Consider the following 22,007-nt stretch of genomic DNA (forward strand, 5'->3'; position numbering starts at 1 on the left):
AAATCCTTCTACGTTAGAAGACCCTCACAAGTATCCATGCACGTGTCAGACATACAAAATGTCTGGAACGGCATGTCAAGATTGCACAACTGACAATGCAAGTCAAATTCTTTAGATTTTCATTTTTAATAAAGAAAACGAGAAACATACATTTACGCATACACACAAGCATTTATACACAAGCATTTGAAAGAAATGGCAAAAAAAAACACTCATTCAGATTTTCAGTAGGCTAACGATGCCTTTTTTCTGACGGCAATAAGCGAACACTATGGCCACAGTCACACCTGGCATTAAAATCCATCCGTGACCGGATCTGTGGCTACGACTGAAGAGATCTTATGTTAAAGGGCAGGTGCAAATGCACAGAAGACACATTTAAATCCAAGCATGATCAGATCAATCTTTCGCCTTGGGTTGTCCTCTGGGGCAATGACGAGATTATGGGACCACCACGCTCACTGGAGAGAACCCCATCTGCACTCAGAACCAGCCAATTTCCCAGAGCCGCTCAACCCGTTAAATATTAACTGCGCTTCAACATGTGATGTACAAATACAGGCTAAACACTGATGCTTCTCAGGCACGTTCTGTAGCCAGCTCCAGTGGCTAGCCATCACAAGGCCACGGCCACAGGCTTTTGGACCGGGACGGTGGAGCGAAGATGCCTGCCTCTTTTTGACAGCGATTGGCTGGCCAAGCATCGCACATGAAATCAAGTGCATGCTGCCTCTGGAAAATTTGCTAGCCAATCACCTTCATGGAAAATATTCAGGATACACGTTACATGTTCCTACCATTCCGAACTCCTCCTTTGTACAGTTGTGCCCCTGAACAGCTGCCACTATAACTCTGTACAATCGGCGCCAATCTTCGAAGACGGCCTAGGCTGCATGGAAATTGAGAAGTCGCAAAGAGGAGTGAAACTTCTTGTGGGCATGACATCGTTTGAATAAACCCTGCGTGGAAGTCGACAGCAACGCACAGCGGGTTAGGTACTACAGCCTACTTTAAGTAAGGCAAGGGAGAGTGGAAATCCAATCCCAATGCGGACACTGGGAACACGTGGGATGCATTTTAACACTTCTGTTTGGTTTGGGTCAAACTGACCCACTTGAAACTTTTAGTAAGAGGAATCACACTTTTGAGAGATGCATTCCATAACCACTGACTAAAACTGTGAATTTGGTTCTTGTTTTGTGTTTCTATTTGTTGTTGGTCACCTGCATTTGCTTTACGACTTTATGTCTATGGTTTCCTTGATTATGAAGATAAAAAATAATTTTGAACATCAGTTTAAACCATATCAGAAAACATTGTTTCATTTCTACTTTTTCAGATAGACACGTGTCATTCCCCCATGCCTTATCGTGGATCCATATTTGTTTTTATCTTTATCCCAAGAAATGTCACCTTCATTGCTAATCTAACAAATGGGTAACTGGCAACCATTAACCATATATATTGTTTGCAATTGAAATAAAGGTAATATATATTGAGCATTTTGGATAAATTCTATTTCTGTATTGCTTTAAAATTCCAATAATGTCTTGGGTATATATGTGACCCAGGCTAACAGTTTCACAGGTGCAAAAAAGGAAAAGGAACACAAGGGTTAATGCCAGGTGTAGACACACTGCTAACGAACAGATGACAATCCATTCACAGCTGTGTGGATAAGGATGTCTGTTTTTAATGCCAGGTGTAACTGTGCCCAATGACTAGTCCTTTCCTCCACATGGACAGACGGGGAGAATTACTGAATCGCCAGCACCATTTCCTCATTTAACTCTTTTCATTTCCTTCTTGTGAATACTGTGCTCAGACAAAAGCTCACTGTAGTGGCGTTCCACGAGATTGCATTACTTCCATTCCATTCCATTTAGGCGCCTAACCAGTGGCAGTTACAGGAAACCTGGTTTTTCTTGTAACTGACTTTTAACCACGACATCTTCTGAAAAAACAAAACACGTCATCTCAAAAATCAGACTGTTTCCTGTACATCATTGGAGCCGTAAACCTGCATGACTGGTTAAACCAGAGATGTCCAATATTATCTGAAAAGGGCCGATGTGGGTGCATGTTTTTGTTCTAACCCAGCACAAAGACGCCTGATTCTACTTAACAAGGTCTTGATTGAAGACCATGATTAGTTAAATAGTTAAATCAGGTGTGTTAGTGCTGGGCTAAAACAAATAACCTGCACCCACACTGGCCCTTTTTGGATAAGATCAACAATTCGTTTTCACCTCCAGGTAGCTCTACAGAGAACAGAAATAGCCAGTGAATACTGAATTCATAGACAAAAAAAGCCAAACAACTTCAAAGAATATACTCTTCTGTCAAATGAAAAACCTTTTCATGTCTTCCCAACAATACGCCTTTCAGTTACTTAAACACGCCAAAGAATGTGATCTTGTATTAAAAACTTTATAAAATATTCTTCACGTAAGAATCAAATCACGGTGTACGAGTGGGCTATTAGTCATATGACTGCATTTAACCAAACAATATGTAATGATACTCAAAACACTGCAGTATTTTTAATACACAGAAATGAGGAATCCAAAAGTAAACCTAGCTTATATGTTTCCCTCAAGTTATTTTCCAAACATGATACTAATATAACTTTGGTGCCCATGCAGACAATTACCTTGACTTTAATTACTTTAATATATGACTATAACTTGGAATAAAGGGCATTAATAACTTTCTTTTTATTTATTTTTTGGTTGCATCAATTCTCCAGTCATCCCACCTATGCAAACATGGACCTATTGACATAGGGAGGGATTAATATGCACACTTGTACAACCTCTCTCTCTCCATATCTCTCTCGCTCTCCCTCTCACTCTCTTGGACTCACTCACTCTCTCACACACACACACACACAAACGCACACGGGCATGAACACATGCACGCGTGCTTTAATAAAGGTTATTGGGGTTTCGCCTGCGAAGCTTCAGTCTGGTTGCGGGCCGAGTCTCTTTCCGAGGTCTGCTTAACCAGGCCTTCCTGCTCCGGCTCCATCTTGGTTTTCTCCTCGCCCTGGCCAGCCACCGCCACCTCCGCGCCCTCCTTCCGGGCCCCCAGCCCGTCCTTCTCCGCGTCGGGCGGCTTGTCCATGCCCTCTGGCAGCGGGGGCGAGTAACGGTAGTGGTAGCCGCGGGCGCGCAGGTGGTAGGTGTAGTACTCCAGTACGTACATGAGCTCCGCATCCACGTAGTGGAAGGAGATGGCCAGATCTGAGCAGCACTGCGGACCCTGTGTGTGTGTGAGAGAGAGAGAGAGAGAGAGAGAGAGAGAGAGAGAGAGAGAGAGAGAGAGAGGAGGGGAAGAGAAAGAGCGAGCAAGAGAGAGAAACGGAAGGGAGGGAGAGGGAGAGATCAAGAGAGGGGGAAGAAAAAATGAGAGAGAAAGAGAGAGAGAGAAAAGAGGATCAGCACAACAAGGCCCTGGAGATCTGATAAGAAGCTGCTGTGCCATAACAAATGTTTTACTAAGATTGAAGAAGAGATCGATTACAACAGCAGTGACACAGCAGCAAAGTCACCATAACGAGATACAGAGACAGATATGGAGAGGCTTGGAAAACGACAGGTGCAAGAGGAGGGAAATCCGGTTTGTCAGGGTGAGGAATCTAGAACGACCTTGATTTATGAATAAAGCTGCATTCAGAATAAAGTGGTTCACTAATGAAACTATCATTTGTCAATCAAACCATCTGAGATGACCTGTTGTTGACAGAGCTGACAAATGGCACATGAATAAAGAACAAATCTTACCTGCTGAGAGGCCAAGAGCAACCCTTTCAAACCCATAACGCTTCCTCAAACCTCACTCTGCCCCTGAAACCCCACCGCCAGCCCAACACTCACCTCTACAATGGGGTAGTAGCAGTAGTTCCAGTACCAGAAGCTCTTGGAGAACTTTCCGGTGAGGTGGTGCTCGGGGACGAAGGGGTGGAAGGTCTCGCGGTGGAGCGTGTCCCGCGAGTCGCCCGCCAGGACGCCCATCTTCTCCAGGCACTGGCCGAGCGCCAGGTCCTCCACGGGCGTGGTGTGGGTGCACACCTTGGTGCGGAAGCCCTCCACGAACCTCCGGAGGGCCTCCTTGCTCAGCACGTAGCCCGCCCCGCCGCTCATGTAGCCCTGCTTGGCGTAAGGCTTGAAGCGCTTGCCGAAGTACACGGGCTCCTCGGGCGTGTGGTTCGCCAGCACCCAGCGCAGGTTGTCCACCACCACGAAGGTGTCGTCGTCGGCCTTGAGGAACCAGTCGGCCTCGTCGCCGTGGTTCTTCAGCACGTAGTGGAAGGCGTGGATGGTCTTCCAGTAGAGCTGGTCGCGGCCCTCGCCTGTGCCCAGGCCCACGGTGGGGAAGTCGGGGTCATCCACCGAGCTCATGAACACCACCAGGTTGCAGTGGCGGCTCCAGGTGGCCTTTACGTGCCGCGCCTTCTTCTGAAGGTTCCCAGGGCCCGTCATCACCCAGCACAGGATGCGAACCTTGCGGTACAGCTCGTCCGCCAACCGGCTGTCCTCACCTGGGGTGCAGATCCTCGTAGTTAGAAAACCACCCCCAAATTCATCCAGAAAAGCCCTTAAAAAGGGCTGTCCTCTCTCAGAAAACCTACTGACCTTCACCACTAAATATAATATCAAATCTAACTTATCACTATTTGTCCACTTTTTTGTTTCTTTTGTTCTTCTTCTGTGCACCACACTACCATTTTAAGTCTTCTATCCTTGCAGTCAACAAACAACAAGCTGTGTCCTCCCAACAAAAGTTCTGTTGGAACTTTTTGCCTACAAAAGTGACTTCAACACTCAAATAACTATCCAAACACACCTTAGCAGGCTTGCAGATTTTTTTGTCATGTGCATCTAAAATGGCCAAAGGAGATATATCTGATGAGATGAGGTATAATTCAACTGCATAAGGAAGGTGAAAGTCCAAAAAACATAAGCGGAAAAACAGGAGTGGAGTTCAAAATATTGCAAGATAAATAATAAACGTGCTAACAAACTGGTAAACCACCAAAACTAAGGCTGGAAACATAGCCTATGGAAGTATACGAATGCAAATGACAACACCAGGCCAACGCGCTGCAAACACGCGTCCTGGTTGTACATACTCAACATGCGTTGTCGTGTCCCTGTAGAGCTAACCAGACACCTCAAAGACGCAACCCAGGACAGCTGTGAAAGACTGAGCGGAAGAAAACACAAATGGAAGACGACGGCTTCATCCTGCTGTTGCCTGCTATAGTGGCCCTTACTATGGCTCTTGACACTGCAGTTGCGTGAAGAATTTCATAAAGTGGTATGATTTGTATTATATGTGTAACGTAGCTCAATGATAAAGAAAACAAATACAAAATTTAAAAAACATGGTTCATCAACAACCAGAAACAAACAAACTCCCTCCAGTAGCCTAGGCTAGCCGAGCGGCTCACCTGTCTGGTGCGGGTGGTTCAGGTTGATGAGGGCCGATCGCTCCACCTTCCAGTTCTGGCCACTGGCGACCTCTTCCGGCGTGGCGCCGACGTCGAGCGGCGGGGCGAAGCTCTTCTCGAACCACGCCTGCCGCAGGAAGAAGTAGAGCGAGCAGGTGCCCACCAGGAAGCCCAAGTAAAAGGCGCACCTGGAGCTCAGGGACTTCATCTCCAGCCCCTCCCGTTCCGCGCCCTCACAGCATGACTGCGAGAGAAAGGTCGCCCAGTCACCGACTCGTCACCGCACACATCGAAACAACATAACCGTGCCTCTTACGGTGCCTAGGGTGGCAGTGCAATATAATGGGTTAGGTGTTGGTCGTGTAACCTAAAGGCCACAGGTTCGATTCCCGGGTAGGACACTGCCATTGAGCAAGGTACTTAACCTGCATTGTTTCAGTATATATCCAGCTGTATAAATATGATATACAATTTTATTAGATTTTTTTTACATAAGTCGCTCTGGATAAGAGTGCCTGTTAAATTCCTGTAATGTCTAACCGTTCTGCACCCGATCCTGTGCTCACATAATCAGTCACTTGTGCATGGTAGAGGCTACTCCTGTTTACAGTACTATCCATGAATTTCATAAAAGTGGCCCCAAACCATGGAATGGGAGGTTAACAACACTACAGTTCAAAAGGCGATAATCATGGATTAATTGTCTTCGAGATAAAGAAGCAAACATAGCCACGCTCGCAGACAGTAAAGACGGATGAATAACACTGAATAACACGGATACTGGTGTGTAATCTGGTGAGTCAGACAGGGATGTCCTGTTCTGGGTGCTGTTGTGTATGATAAAAGCCGGTTTGCGCAAAAACCATAGTGGTCTCAGGGACTGTCACAAATCTAAATATCAAAACCAGAACTGGAATGGGCATAATTTGCTATTCGGCTCTCGAGGAACATGTTATTATGGTTTTTAAGAGGAAACCCGGCATTACGCCGGTCGCCGGCTCGCGCCCCCGCGCTGTCCGTGGCGTCGAGCATCCAGCTGCCATGCCAAGCAACAGCTGCCGCGATGCGGCCTTTGAACGCACAGGCTTGATTACACAGCGCTAAAAAAACACACAACCGCCAAAACTGGAACAACTGGAGAGTGCGCTGGAACTTTGCCAGTTCTGAAACTGATAAAGTCTTTGTTTTAATTTATCTAAGTTTATCCAGTGGCATGGTCAATATTGTAAACGTATCTGACACGTAAGCTAGTTAGGGGTTTGGTAACACCCTGAGCAGCCTTTGCTGTACTTCGTAAAATACACAAAAGAATAAAAAAGACAAACATCGGAAACAAAGGGATATGCCTATGCTCAACCGTTCTCTTCTCAGCTATGCCTATTACACGTCGAACAGTCACAGAACGAAAGCAAACAAATGCAGAGCATCGCCTCTTCTTGTTTCACATGCAGTAGATTCAATCTCGAAAATGGTGAAATCAACATGAATATTCTCCTTCTTTAAAATGACTACTAACATATAGGCCCATTGAAGAAAAATTGCAGCCTACTTAAAATATGAAAATGAACAAAACATCTCTTTCATCTTCTCTTCTCTAGCTAGCTAATGCATTTAAGTTGCTTCATGCAGGATTCCTTTGTATACCCTCAAAATTCTACCTAGCGGTTACTGTAATATCTTAGTAGGCTACGTGTATCTCAAGGGCAGGCTTGCAGCCAAGCTAGCCACAGCAACAGGTTAGCAGAGATGTTCCTCATTTTAAATTGCTCTCTGTACCAGCTAATATTTAGCTAGCATCGGCTGCAGCATACAACTGTGCTTACAACTTCAATATCACACAAGGTAACATCCAGTGTACACATGTCAAAATCAAGGCCCACAGGCCACACATGACCCCCTACAAACTTTGAACCAGCATATCAATCCAGATAATAATTTAAATCTGGAAGATAATTGCCGGCAATCAATTTAATTTATTTGCACTCATTCAGTATTTTTCCTGGATGTATTATTAGACCTATTTACAGCCTACGTTGGGAATGGATGCGCGTGCAACAACTAGTAGCCTAATAGCTATAGCCCTTGGGCTTACCATACTAGCTATAATTTTAACATGTAGATGAATATTTGCGGTGCTGCTGCTTTTGCCTGAATGTGTGAGAAACCAATGACTGTGAGTGATCCCGCCCCGCTCGTGTTGATTGACAGGATGTCTTACCGTCTTGAAAAGTCACATTATGAAATGAAAAAGGTTCAGAAATAGAAACGCCATTCGAAAATAAGTCATTTGGAAAAGTGTAATTATGAAATGAAAAAGCAATTCGGAAATACATGTTATGAAATAAAATATAATCATGTTATTGTGAAAAGGAAAATCAGGTGGCAGTTGTTTAATTATTTTGTAATAAAATGAAGTATTTAATTATTTACCCATTTATTTAGGCTATATAATTCCATATTTATTTATTTCATTTTGGAACATTTTGTCATCCATAGTACTACACAGTTATGCTTAACTAGCAAATTAAAACAGCTGTATTTGAGCTTTTTAAACACGCTTTTCCTTCTGTTAAATGTGACTTTAATAAGTTTGTCCTCATACCTCTGCATTTGCACATATATGTTTGTAAAACAGGGAAATAATTTATATTCTACTGTTCTTAATTATCAGAACAGGCTAGCCAGCCAGCTTGTTCCCTTTTTCCTCCAGTCAAATGTGTCATTAAAAGGCTTGTGGCTCCTGTGCCATCAAATATGACTGTTTTAATTTTCTAATTAAGTGTAAGGATACACTACAAAAACTGGAAGGAACTTGTGTTGGTACGCTTCTATTTGCAAACCTCTGGATTGGCAGTGCTTACATGAGAAAGGTCTGTTGATGCATACATGACATGGAACACCATTGCAACGGAAGCCATAATCACAATCCCCCCTACGGTCCACAATTACATTATACCATAACAGTACGTGTCTGGCTCTTGATTTGATTCACAATTCTCTACTTGGCCCTCAGTATGGCTGAGTTTGACATCCCTGATCTAGAGAGGTGATTAGCAAGTCTTTGAGTGGACAGTGAAAACCTTTTGGCTCATTTGCAATGCAAAAGACCTATTTGGTGTAACGCTTATGCAAACAACACGACAAACACTAACTGCACAGCCAAACACTTTTAGAGCCCCAAGCTGTGTGAGATGACTTTTCAGTTTGAATAGAAGTATGTTAAATCAACACCTCCCCTAAATCAAGCTGTGACATTGCTTCTTTTAAAAACAAACCTGTACAAAAATTTGATTTGCGAAATATATAATAATATATATATAATAATTTCTGATTGCTTCCTTTCCAGAAGAAAAGAAAAATCAAACACATTTTTGTTACAGTTGTAAAAAATTACAAAGGATAACATAATAATTGTGCTTACCATGCAGGAGTGCAATGTAGAGAGAGGTCTGCTAGCAGTCTGTGAGCATTTGACCAAACATTAACTTTGATAAAGAAAGACTCCACCTTACTGGCAGAATGAGCAACCAAACGGTCTCAGGTTTCACTCTCCCATAGAAAAAAAAACTGTGCAGGAGAGAGGATAGCAGGGAATCTATAATGGAGACCCAACAGCGCTGCCCGTCTTACAACAGTACCTCACCAATACACCCGTTTAATAGCTGTAAACTCATTTCACACCTGTAAACTCATTCCACTGTGAGATCTGTCCAAAGGCACTAGTACAGCTGCGAATACCACATTTGCATTTTATTTATCAGCAGAAAGCTTGGCACACAGAAATAACAAAAGGGCATGCTAAAACAGTCTGGAAATTAAAACACTTTTACGTGTGTTTCTGGTTAATTTGGAAGTGGGGGGCTGTAATCAGTTTTTTTTTTTTTAAACACCGGCTTTGCTTGGTTTAAACTAGTTTACCCTAGTTTACCGAAAGGCATGCGTGTCAGGTTGGGTATACTGCAGCCATTGCCCTTGACCAAGGCTGGAAGATCTGGAGTTGGTCCATGGGCACTTCACTGTAGCTGCCCACTCTTTCTACGTAACTAGGATGGGTCAAATGCAGAGGACAAGTCAATAAAGTGTATCTTATGTCAAGAACTTTATCATATCAACCACTCCACCAGGACAACAGCTACCTTAGATAAATATTAATCTTATCCGTTTCAAAATTGTATGTACTGCTAGCATATGCTCCAGTTATTCCACTTTTGGAGGTTTGAAACTTGCCTCGAATAAGCCAGGATTATATCATCTTTTTAAAATTTCAAACAATGTCTTCCTTACAATACATCAGAAAATGACCATTTACTGGCTGATTGCCACACAGACAGTTCAAACCAACCACCCCATCCAGCAAGAGATCATTCACAAAACAAATTTTGACATGCGCTCATTACAGGCGTTGCCGTCATAAAAACCAAGCAAGTGCGGACATGTCTTTAACAAGGTGATTTAGCGTACACTTTCATTTACAGTACCTGTAGACTGTTGTACCTCAGTCAGTGAAGACTGCCTGAAGTGAAAACATACAGCTAGCTAAAATGTCTACGTGCTTACTCACACACGCATCCATTTCTAAGAACTAACCTGGGCAGTTTGTTCAGAATTCCTAGGTTATCGAGGTTACAATTTCAAGGTCATCACTCGAATATAAATCAGGGTTATTTGATGCCCGTATAACAGTTGAATTTGAGCCGTTTTAATCAAACGGATAATGAAGTGACGACGTTAAAATACAGCTACATGCTGAAATGGTCAGTGTCGTCTTCGTCGTTATCGAACTTCAATTGTACTAGCAAGCAACAGCGACAATAGCGAAACAAATTAGTCAATAAAATAGGAATTCATGTGGTTTCTTTGTAATCGTGATCACAGCCACCGCTGTCTTCTAGCTAACGTTATTGAAAGTCCAAACTCATGATAATATTATGATGGCTAGTTAACGGTAGCAAGGCGGCGTTGTAAAATAGTGTAGATATCACGTGAATCACTCAGGCCTAAATCAAAAGGTATACATATGCCATAAGCTAGATACCTGCAAGTGCAATATGGTTATATAAACTCAAACAAAGATTTGTAATTCAATAGCAAACTGTACGTACCTCTACAAATACAGCTTGACCTCACTAGCTAGACTAGCGTCGGTTCCTTATAAGAATTATGCTTAATCTACTTCCGTTCACTGATGTACGATCACCTAGATAAAGATAAACCCGTTATTTCGTTTGACCGAGCAACTGAGTGTAACAGCAGTTCAAAGTCCGAACCACAGACTCTGTAATAATACTCTATAAAAACACCGAACGTACCTTATGAGGTTTTATACAATGTGAAAACGCGCTACAAAAATTTCGGTCGTAGGTTTGCTGGTCGGCTAGCATTTATTTTGAGGGGTGCAGCTTTGCCAGCAAAACACAACGTTGTCTGACATCCATCCGTCAGATCAATACAACTCTAACTAGCTAAACATGGATGTGTTAAAGAGCTTAACCAACGTTATCTTACAAATGTATTGGACACGAGCTAGCTAGCTAGCTAGCTAGCTAAACACCGTCCACTTCCTTGCTATTGAACGTGGTCACATGCATCCATAACACATGTTAACATCAACCTCTAACCTTCTTCGCAGATGGATTTGATTGGATGGTGTTTTACACTCTGTTCTTAAATCCCATATATAGACTAGATTAATATTATATGCTATGAAGTACCGGTTGGTTCTTAGCGGTAGGTGGGCGAGTGGTTTTCTTTGATCAGCTGTGCGCAGGGTGAGAATAATGTTGAGAAAAGATGGGGTCCTTAAAGTGATAGTTCACTTTTTTTGGGGTTTTTGATAATACTTCAGTGATGAATTTTATTGTATGTTGTCGATAGGCAACAGTTTTTAGTTTCTGACTACCTGTCGGTTTTTACAATGGCCAGTATAGGGGCAATTGGGGGTTCGTGGTCTAGTAAAGCAAAATAAATACACTCAAAGCAGCGTATACAGTGACATTGTGTTTCCAGAGGCTATACATACTAACAGATTAATTTAATAGTATTTATTCACAGTTGTAAACATAAATACGTTTGTAAGTAGACTACCATTTAAGGTGGTCATGAGAAGGAACATCTTCCCTCCCCAAGACTTTAAAGTTGAGTGACTCGCAATGTGTACTGCATACACTAAGCGTATATAAGTACCAGTGAAGATTCAGAAACAAGCACAAATAAAAACAAAGCACCACTGTGAAAAATAATACAAATATTTGGATTTTCTAGTGGATAAAGCAACAAAGACAGATATTTAGTTAGTTATATAATTGTACGTATATAATTTGTACGTCGCTTTGGATAAAAGCGTCTGCCAAATAAATGTAATATATTTTACAGTTAATTGTATCGTATGTTGTTCATTGTGATGTCACTAACTAGTTCAAACTAGCGTAGATTAGTAGCATTACCCAGCTATTATGTTGTTTTAGCTAGACATCTTAAGGGAAAAAATATAAATATTAAAGGGTGGGCCAAAGGCTATACTATTTCTATTTCTTTTAATTCCTAGATTTATGATAACTAGCTCTGCATTAGCGACTGTTTAGGTTCAGGCTATGGTTTAGGGCCATGGGGTTTTATGGTTAGGGTTTGCGGCTATGATCAGTGTTTAGGTTTAGAATTATGGTTGTGGTTTCAGGTTACATTTGGGAGGTTGGGGATAGGATTTTGGGATTAGTGTAAACTTGTTTGTCTTTCTGTGCATCCTAATTTGCACCCTCATGTGGCATAAATAATTTGCACATTTGAATCAGTTGTAAACTGTAGCAAATTGTATTTATATTGAATGTCTTTGTGATGCATGGATGAGCCTCAAGGCCTTGGATTGAATCCAGGCCATGCCTGTGGCAAGTAGCTCCATAGGGTGATATCAGAGACTGTAAGGGTGATATATGCAGTTGAGGGTGTATTTTCAGATTTATTCTTGCTCAGATCGGTCAGCAGAGGGCGCTCGCTGCATTATCCACTGTGCGGGAATGTAACATGAAATAAGCCAGAAAGAAATGCGAGTAGCGATTGTGAGTAAATAATTGTGAAGAAGCAACAATGTGCTCCTGACATAAACCTGTATATTTTATATTTCATCAGAATTTCCCTTACATTAAATGTGTTGCACCAGACTGGACTGTGCGTTTCACTCTGCAAATACTCTATGCAAATACTAAACTGATATTCATATATGTTCTAATTTAACCGTAAATCAACAATGTTCTGAAGGAGGGCATTGTCTTACTCTACATCTGTCAATGTGTCAAGTAATGCATTGAAATGGGTGCTTTATTGTACCATTGTTTCATGGTACAATAAAGTATTGTACCATTGTTTCATTTTCCTTGTGATGCTCTCCTCTTTCATTGATGCCACGTTCTGAATGTCTTTGCGATATTAGTCAGTTCAGGGAAGCAAAAAAACAGCATTGCATATTCACGAACACACTCCTACAAGGTCTTCCAGCTTCAAGGGTAAGCTTTCCATCAGTCCCACACTGTTATTTTCTTTATGGTCTCTTAGAATGAGTGTCACAATCAGTGAATGCATGGAACACAGGCATCGCACTCTTGAGTTTCCCGTGGCAATCCAAAGCTCAGGGAAACTGGTGACAGACAGATGCAATAGCCTCTACAGCATCTGTGCTCATGCACAAACACACACATATACAGACACACACACACACACCACCACCAGATGTAAATTATTATACATCATCATCTATATATTATTGTAAAATATCACTCATCTATTGGACTCGTGTATACTTTCATGTTTTGTAAATGATAATTGCAACAGATTATTTTTTTAATGTTCAAAAGTCTAACCAGGGCTAGGGGTTGCAAATTAGCTCTGACTAGAAACTCTATGTTGTTAATTAACTGTATTGTCCCTGACAAATAAACAAATTAATTGGATACGTCCAATTAGACTACAGTGTACCAAGCCAAGAAAAGGCAAGTGTTCCACAGTCATTGAGCAGGAGAGAGTAGGTCTGTAACAGAGACTTGTGTTCATGACAACAGGCCTCATTTAGAGTCTGATTCAGGTAATTTATTGTAATCATTTATTTATCTGAGTACTTTACAATAGCAAAGGAATTTGCCTGTCTGCCTCACAAGCAATAATTTTATGTTTGGATCTTCAGTGCCTCTAGTTGCCAAACAAATATTATTATTTTTTACTTCCGGAATGCCATGTCTAGCAAACTGTTGCTTACAATATTTGTATCATGGTCTGGCACTTTATGTTATTTACTTTGTTTACTTCAATGAAACCTGAGTAGTTGTCAAAAAGGATGAGTTAGTGCTCTGAATTGAAACCACATATACCACATACCGTTTTATAAAATGTTAAGCATTCGTGCTGGGGCAGCATATTACGTACCAAAACATTCAAACGGTTTAATTCGGTTGCTGCATATTTTCTTTGTTAGTCCGTTATAATTTACTCAAAACGTTTGACATTATGTGAGGTATGCGGTAGTGCTGCATAATTTACATTGGGGATACAGTAAAAGCAAACTAGGAATCACCTTCCGCACTTTTTGTCAGGGTAAAATAACAGGTTAATTCTAGTAATCGTCCATTTTGCTATTTCAGACTGCCATAATTTCACTCTGCGATTCTTCAATTCCACAAGACCAGGAAGAATAGACATATTTATGGTGCATAGTTCGCATCTAGAGGGCACACTCCGCTGCTCCGCTAGCAGTAACTTTCAAGTAAAGAAAATGGTGGCTGTACCACTGCAATATTAATTTACATTTTCACGCAAGTCCGAGTTTTCATTCTATTTATTCTTGTCATTTTGCGATTATCCTATATTGGAAATGACGGTAAGAGTCGAATTAATCAATTCAACAGCAAATTGTTCACGACGTGTGAATGTTTTCTGCTGTTGTTAGCCTACCAGTTATTTGTAGAATGTGAATGCATTCTGTCGCCTCGGATGTCAAGACATGAAAGTGAATGTTCGCATAAAAACATAATGAATGTGTTTGAGAGGATATATACAACTGTTACAATCTGTATATTGGCCTGTTATATCCTGTTTGTTGCATAACAACGGTCCAAGTCGAGCTACCAACGAGAGTTTTGCTTGACAACGGTAAAATATACCCAAACGGCCACGGAAGAATATTTCAATTTCAGGTGATTAAGTCGATAAAAAGCAATAAATACTAAAGTAACCATATATAGTCATTGTTGGTAACCCGTTGTGTAAGTGGAATAAACCCCTCCGGGCTGTCCCGGTTATTAGAAAATAATGTAGGCTACGGTGGTAGTATGGGGTTACAGAAGAAATCATACGACAGATAGACCGACGACGACGTCGCTTTTTCATACGTCAGTGGGCTAAGTTTCCTAATCTTCGCGGGTCTTTAGACCGCGGTGGAAACGCAGACAACAATGGGCTGAAGGAACCTTTTTGTTCCTTGAAAAGTAGTTCCTGGGACTAAAAGTTCCGGGTACTTTTGGTGGAAACGCGGCTTATGGCGCAATTGCATTGATGATCAGTGTTGCCAGATTGGGAATACTCTAGATTCTCTGGATTTGTTCTAACTGAGAGCAGCTTGCCTCTGCAACTTGGGGATAAGTCCAAATTTGTCTGTCCTGGTAGTCTGGATCTAACTTGATCGTCACAGATCCCCACCTCTGTCATTTATTAGGCTGTCACACAATTGCCCAAATTCACATGACTTGGCTTTAGCTTTTGAATCAGAGATGGAGTGTTCAATGTTTTATCCTGGGGTTTGCACTATTGAGTTGAAAACGTCTTTCAAGCGTAACATTTTATTATGGTTTGAAATGCTCATCAAATTTCTTAAGTACCTCCGCATGGGGGTTTTCCTCTTCTTCTTGGAAGGTGAATGTGTTGTATACTTTGAGTGCATCACTCCCGATCCCATGTAAAAGAGGATAGCTCTGTGTTCTTTTTGGTTTTGTCTTTGTGTCAGAGGCAGTCATGTTGTAGTCAGTTGTTTGCTGCATTTCCTTCCATCAGCAAGGGTATCTTTAGACCCTCTCCATGGTAGGCTCGAATTCAAAGTACAAATGAATATACTACATCTGCCTCTGAGGAACTGAACTTAATTATAGTTGACCTGTATGTTCATTCCAATTGAACAGCATATCTTTTTTTCTTGATTTGGTTTTGTACGCCACTATTTTACATATTCAATCAATTATTATACGGCAAAAGTGCAGTCTCAACTTTTATTAATGGTATTTTAATACATTTTGGTTTCACCATCTAGAAATAACGGCAGTTTTTATACATGCCCCCCACCCAATTTCAGGGCATCAGAAGGTTTGGGACAAATGGCTTCACAGGTGTTTCTGATTACTCAGGTGTGTTCAGTTGATTCTTTAGTACAAGTATAAGAGAGCTTTCAGTATCTATTCTTGATTCTTGGCTTTTGATAGCTTTTGGAGTCTGTTATTTTTCAGCATATGGACCAGAGTTTTGCCAATGACAGTCAAGGAAGCGATTATGAGGCTGAGAGATATGGGGAAAAAAACTGTGACTTAGACTTAGGCCAAACATTAGGCTTACCAAAATCAACTGTTTGGAACATCATTAAGAAAAAATATGGCACTGGTGAGCTCAGTAATGGAAAAGGGCCTACAGCCAAATAAAGAAAAAGTATGGCTTTGTCCCAAACATGACGGAACTCACTGTATGCGTGTGTATGTGTGTGTGTGTGTGTGTGTGTGTGTGTGTGTGTTACCAAAACTTCTCAACTCCCTTTATGCAATGAAAATATATAGTCATAAAAAACTTTCATACAAACACTCCAAATATATTTTCTAAAATAGGCCAGTATATTGTCATTTTTGCTCAATAACATGTTCTTCCAATAATAGTTTAGTAGTTTAAAATACAAGCTAGTAGAGTAGAGTAGTACTAATAATGTTATAGAACACAATTTTAAAAGTGTATAGACAAATGGAATAGAACTCACATGCTATTTAACTCAAAGGGGGCACATTTTCAGAAAGAATAAAGCCAAGATGCTGAGAAAAATGGAAACATGCTTTTTGTTCAGACACATTACTAGAGTGTGCTTAAGCCAAGTGCTGGAAAAAAGCAAGAGGACATTTCCATCAGCTCTTTGGTGCTTCACTGACTCTGTCAAATGTAGCCTTCGAGTCAGCCACTGACATGAACACTCTTTGCAGTCATTGAAGGGCACAACCAACCCTGTGCCACACAATTCAGTTTTTAAAGTGCTGAGCGCAATTTAGTTTGGAGCACTTTGAGGCCACAACAACATTCTTGTTCAGGGCCACCAAAACCATTGGGCCGACTCTGTGTAGCCTCGGGAAATGTACAGGAGAAGAGTGCAGGAACACAAAACAAACAGAACTGGTGTAAACACAGATGCCAATTGCCCTGCTGTTTCTATGTGTGATGAGTGGATTAAGACAATACCAAAGGCTTAGAGACCTCTAGTGGTAATACTGTAACAGTAAGCGTTACTCTTCATTTTGTCACCTCTTAAACACAGCCAGATACATTGTAATTAATTCCAGCAGTTTGAAAGACATGTAGTTTCTGTTGAATCAAAGGCAACAAGATCCAGTCACTGAAAATTCAGGGTTTTGGTAACCAGTCCAGCTGGTATAGGAAGAGACGGGTGGATAGACAGATTCTGCGCAGTAACTAGATGGGCAGCATTCCTTCCTTCATCAGCATTTCATTATAGGTTGGTAGCTTTTGATGCCATAAAACAGTTTATGATTATTCATAAGGAGGCATGGCCAAGGACAGACCATCAGTACTGTCTTGGTTCTGTTGTAAAATCATGAAAAGGAAAAACATTAGTCCTTACTAGTTTACCTTGGGCAAACTCAGGGGAATTTCTAGGATTTTTTAAGGGTAAAGCCACACATCCTCTGCCAAGAAGTGACTTTGTAATGGCCTCCATTCATTTCAACGGGAGCTGATTTTTCGCATCCGCAAGGCTGGGATAGCTGGGGATGCGAGGCAAACCGGCGGAGTGACCGGAAGGACGGGGAACATGATGCAATAACCAATCAGACTAAAGATCCGCTGTGTAAACTGTCTCCGATTTCAAATTTTACTTCCCCGTTCCACATAGTTCTCTTAAGGAAGACTCGTTATTTATTGCTTTTTTCTTGGATTTCTACAATATACGATCAATATACATTTAATGAACATTTTTTAAAAACAGAAAACAAAATTGTGGGAGGGGAGAGCGATGCCAGGCAATCTCGTCAGAGAATGTGTGGCTTTACCATAACTGTGATGGCACTGATGGCACATTGTGTAACAACCGTGTGTTATGATCAAACACAAAAACGAGGAAAATCCATCAGATAAATATATATGTAAAATATATCAGGTTAAAAAAACAGCTAAAGTATGTTTATTGATTAATAAATAACACACATTTTACTCTATAGCTGTTGTACACTTGCAGAGTAATATCTGAGTCATTAAATTAGGTCATAAAATATATAAAGTGAACAGCTTACATCTTATTTCCTTCCAGTCAGTTTCCAGTCACATATTTCTCCTTCCAACCACAATTCCGTTCATAGAAGGAAAATCAGACTTGCATAAAAAACCAAATGATTCTGCAGCATTTGGTTTCAGCATATTGGCAGTTACTAATATCCCTGCAATGTAAGGTCTTCCAGAAAGCAAACTTACAAAGATTGCCTTGCAGTTCACAGTTTTGAGACAGAGACAGTGGGTTTTAGATGTATAAAAAAGGTACCTTACCCACTTCACTTACTGATCTGAAATAGGGAGGGCTGGAGCTCTCAAAGCTCTGAAACACAACAACTTTAATAAACAAGGGCGACCAATATTTTTTGCCAACTCCAGCCAGTTTTATTGGCTCTCTTTAAAAAGATGAACCTTCTAGAGCCAAGGACAGGAGTGGTTCCTTTAAAATGCTCTTCAGCTGAAGCTGTCGAGCATCTGGCTGGGCTGTGTTTCACCTGAATCACTTTTCATAGATGAGAAATTCTCAATGGCTACTCTACCTTCTTCCTGGTGTCTGAGTAAAGTAGTTCACGTTGGTCTCCAGCTAGCTTGACACTCCTAAGTTCAAATATGTCTTTTCTGGCTGGCTGCGAGAAGGGAGGAATCTGTCTCAACACGCACCACTCCTTTGACTCCAAGAACTGTTTCACAGGCATGTTCCACAGGTGAGTCAAACTCTCCCATTTTTCCAAAACTTTAACTTGCGTAATAATGTTGCAAAACTGAAATTTTTTCTAAGGAAGATGCCAAAGTGTTGGTTCATGCCTAAGCTTGATAATTGCAATGCTAGGTTTACCCTAACAGACTCTGTGACGGGGCTTCAGATAGTACAGGTTTGGCTATATTGGCAGGGTGGCTCTTTCCCAGCAGCCTCAGGCCCCGGGCCCAAACAGAGAGGACCACGCCCATGCGTTGGAGGAGGAGAGCACACTGACCCTTCCCTCTCTCACCTGATTCTGAAACTATTTAGATACTGTCATTGTTCTGGGTGTGTTCATCGAACACATCCAAAACAGTGTTTGTTCAGATGGACTCATTTACCAATTTAACGATCTCATCCTGTTTATACATTTCAATACTGCTTATCTCATTTACTTCAACATATACTGTAGCCTATACAATAGGACACCTTGAGTTGAATCGAATCCATCACAAGGTGTATATTTCTCCTCTGTTCCTACTTGATGCCGTACAGTGGCTGTTATGGCCAGTCTACCTGACATGTCGCATACCTGCTCAGTAAATGAATATACTGGAGTAATACAGGTTAAGTGCCTTGCTAAAGGGTACAACGGCAGTGACCTTTAGGTTACAAGACCAGTTCCATGATACTACATTGTCAGCCCTATAACATCACCACTGTTTGTTACTTAAACCTATATGTATGCTGTATTTCAAGTCACTCTGGATAACTGATCATTGTAAATGTTAATAACACTTTCTTCTATTTTGTAGTTACATTGTTTGCTGCTGAATTTTTTTTTTTTTTTTTTTTTTTGCGTTGACATCTTATTATGTGCTATTTTTCCACATTTGCACATAAGTTCTACATTTTGTTTTGTATTGTTACATTACATTACAGGCACCAGTATTTTCCCTAACAGGTTTAACTAGTAGTTGATCCAATGTTTTCACATCTGCAATCCCACCTATAGGGTTACTGTTGCTCCTAACACTGATTTATGCACTTGATTTCATACTGTAAGTTGCTCTGGAAAAGAAAGTTTGCTAAATGCCATTAATCCAGTGCAGTTTATCTCAAGCTCACTCATGGGGATGCCTGTGTACGCTGCTTCTTGTTCCAACCCATCTCTTGCTCAATTAAGGTTGCTGAACATTTTTTCTTTCATAATACTTGTTTCATAATTCTTTCCTTCTTGTTAAACAATGCAGGTTTGTCCTGTTTTGTCCTGTTATTTTCATGGTCGTTGAATTCTTCATTATCCACCAAATGGTTAGTTTTATTTGCCTTTATGTCCACACTTTGACAAATTAGGAGCCTGTTAATTCACCTCTGTCCTTAATTTGATTAGTTAAAAAACTGACCCGGTTATGTAATTGTTTGCTATACAGCACAGTGTGAACATGTGACTTTTATTCTTCATGGCATACACAGCTATTTCTGACAAGTGGCTTAAGTGGGTACATTATCCCTCAAAACACACAAAACATTAAATCTCTGAGAAAAAAGAGGGGTTCTCTTTGCCTGATCCTTAACTGTTAAATTGAGATTACCCCACCGCCAGCCTTATATAAATGGCTGGATACCATCCCCCCCCAGTTTGGCAAACTGCTTGTGTTGGTCCGCAAGAATGCAACAGTCATTCTTCCTTTTCTGCCACTGTCAACCCTAGCCCTCAACCCACCACTTCCCCCAGAATGCACCTCCTGTTTCCCATCTGAATGCATCACAAAACCTTGTTTGCTTGGTTCACAGAAAAAAATTTGTGCTTCCCTCTGAACTACTGCAGACAAAATGTCTGAATATTTCTATTTAATAAGAATAAGGATACTATAGAAAATAAACAATATATGCAATGAGCTATATTGCATTCTCAAAAATTGTGAAATTATATATTCTTAAATTAATACAGTTGCACAGAGTAAAGAGATTTTGTTCAATAAGCACTATGTATGTCTCCATATATGTATGCATTACAATTATGTACACCTGTAATACTTATTTTAATAAAATCCAGCAAAAAATAAATATGCAGTGAGATTGTGATTTTTTAAGTTCAGAAACTGAGGGGAACTGTTTTGTGGCCTCCAATGGCTTCCTCTTTCAATAAGGTATAAATGTGTGGTAATACATGTAAAATGTAAAACAAATACAAGTAAAATCCATGTAATCCATAAATAAACAAGATCTCCTTCACAAGTCGGGAGATTATTACTAACAAATACGAAACCAAATATATTACTTTCCACTATTCGGTCAACAATTAAGTAAATTAAAAGCACCAGAACAGTGGCTCTTAATTGATTGAATCCTTCGTCTCTAGACAGACTTTTATGGTTTCCTGGAATGGGGGGTTTGTCTCAGTGCGAGAACCTTCCTTCAGGTGTAGGAAGGTTCCGTACTTATACCCCTCCTCACAGTACATTCCCTCCAAGTTTTCACCGCTGTTCGACATCTCCTTTAAGCTTTATGCTACACAACAACTCATTTAGAGCTCTTCTATTGCAAGAAGCCTCACATAGTTACCCCTACATAACCCGAGATGACTAACTCGCCTTCATCTTTCATCTTCCGACAGTGAGTCAGGCATATGGATTCTTACAACGCAACTTCCAAATAATCCACTGCTTTCTCATTGCCAGAGTGCTCTTATTACAGGCCCTGGTTAATGGTTAATGGTGGGGTTCATATCCCTTGAAGTTTGAACTGTAACGCTATCTTTTTGATGAGCTGATTTTACTAAATCTGATCATATAAATGTTTTGACGTGAATAACAAGACGACCCGGGAATTCCCAATGGCTGATTACGGATTATTTATTATTATTATGATCATTCCATATTCTTCATAAAGTTGGCACGCTTGTTAACCAAGCAAATAAATTAATACAGTTTGAGATTGATTATTATATAGGCTACGTTGCGATTTAAGCTTATGGTAATTCTTTAAAGAGTTTGCTTTCTCACGTATTTACATGAGTTAACAAAATATTACCAAATTAACAAATTGAAAAAGGTCTCTCACCAAGTATTCACTTAACCCATAATCAACAGTCGTGAACAAACGTGAAATACACGATGTAATCCCACTGCAGACTGCGAGAGCTACTAGGAATATAGAGTTTTAAGCAAGCCTTTGCGCGACACAAACGGAACCAGTAGTGCTTCGCCGTGCTGCTTACGCGCCGCTTACGCTACGCGTGCGGTGGGTGCCCGGCGTTACGCGCCGCTTACACTACGCGTGCGGTGGATGCCAGGCTTAAGTTACATTACATTACATTACATTAGAGGCATTTAGCAGACGCTCTTATCCAGAGCGACTTACACA

General features: G+C 40.9%; 1 protein-coding gene across 5 annotated transcripts; it reads right to left on the reverse strand.

The window, feature by feature from the left end:
• Positions 1 to 107: 107 nt before the first annotated feature.
• On the reverse strand, positions 108 to 11,261 carry LOC135234474 (glycoprotein-N-acetylgalactosamine 3-beta-galactosyltransferase 1-B-like). Of its 5 annotated transcripts, XM_064299127.1 has the most exons (5): positions 10,765 to 11,060; positions 10,558 to 10,652; positions 5,456 to 5,699; positions 3,879 to 4,543; positions 108 to 3,264 (listed from the first exon to the last, which is right to left on the reverse strand). In XM_064299127.1, exons 3-5 carry the CDS (start codon positions 5,661 to 5,663, stop codon positions 2,938 to 2,940), a joined length of 1,200 nt encoding a protein of 399 aa, XP_064155197.1. In that variant the 5' UTR covers positions 5,664 to 5,699; positions 10,558 to 10,652; positions 10,765 to 11,060; the 3' UTR covers positions 108 to 2,937. The 5 variants fall into 5 exon arrangements, with proteins under 5 accessions (XP_064155197.1, XP_064155199.1, XP_064155198.1 ...); XM_064299129.1 differs by lacking the exons at positions 10,558 to 10,652; positions 10,765 to 11,060 and adding an exon at positions 11,167 to 11,261; XM_064299128.1 differs by lacking the exons at positions 10,558 to 10,652; positions 10,765 to 11,060 and adding an exon at positions 11,074 to 11,220.
• Positions 11,262 to 22,007: the final 10,746 nt, after the last annotated feature.

This window comes from Anguilla rostrata, chromosome 11, assembly GCF_018555375.3.
Source record: "Anguilla rostrata isolate EN2019 chromosome 11, ASM1855537v3, whole genome shotgun sequence".
NCBI classification, from domain to species: Eukaryota; Metazoa; Chordata; class Actinopteri; order Anguilliformes; family Anguillidae; genus Anguilla; species Anguilla rostrata.

What these genes read in the sequence shown, in the direction of transcription:
- LOC135234474 (XM_064299125.1), bottom strand. Translation starts at nt 10,836, where the DNA reads ATGCTAGCCGACCAGCAAACCTACGACCGAAATTTTTGTAGCGCGTTT. An exon ending in ATTGTATAAAACCTCATAAG is followed by an intron (nt 5,700 to 10,764) that starts GTACGTTCGGTG and finishes TTTCTCTCGCAG; the next exon opens with TCATGCTGTGAGGGCGCGGA. An exon ending in GCTACTACCCCATTGTAGAG is followed by an intron (nt 3,265 to 3,878) that starts GTGAGTGTTGGG and finishes ACACACACACAG; the next exon opens with GGTCCGCAGTGCTGCTCAGA.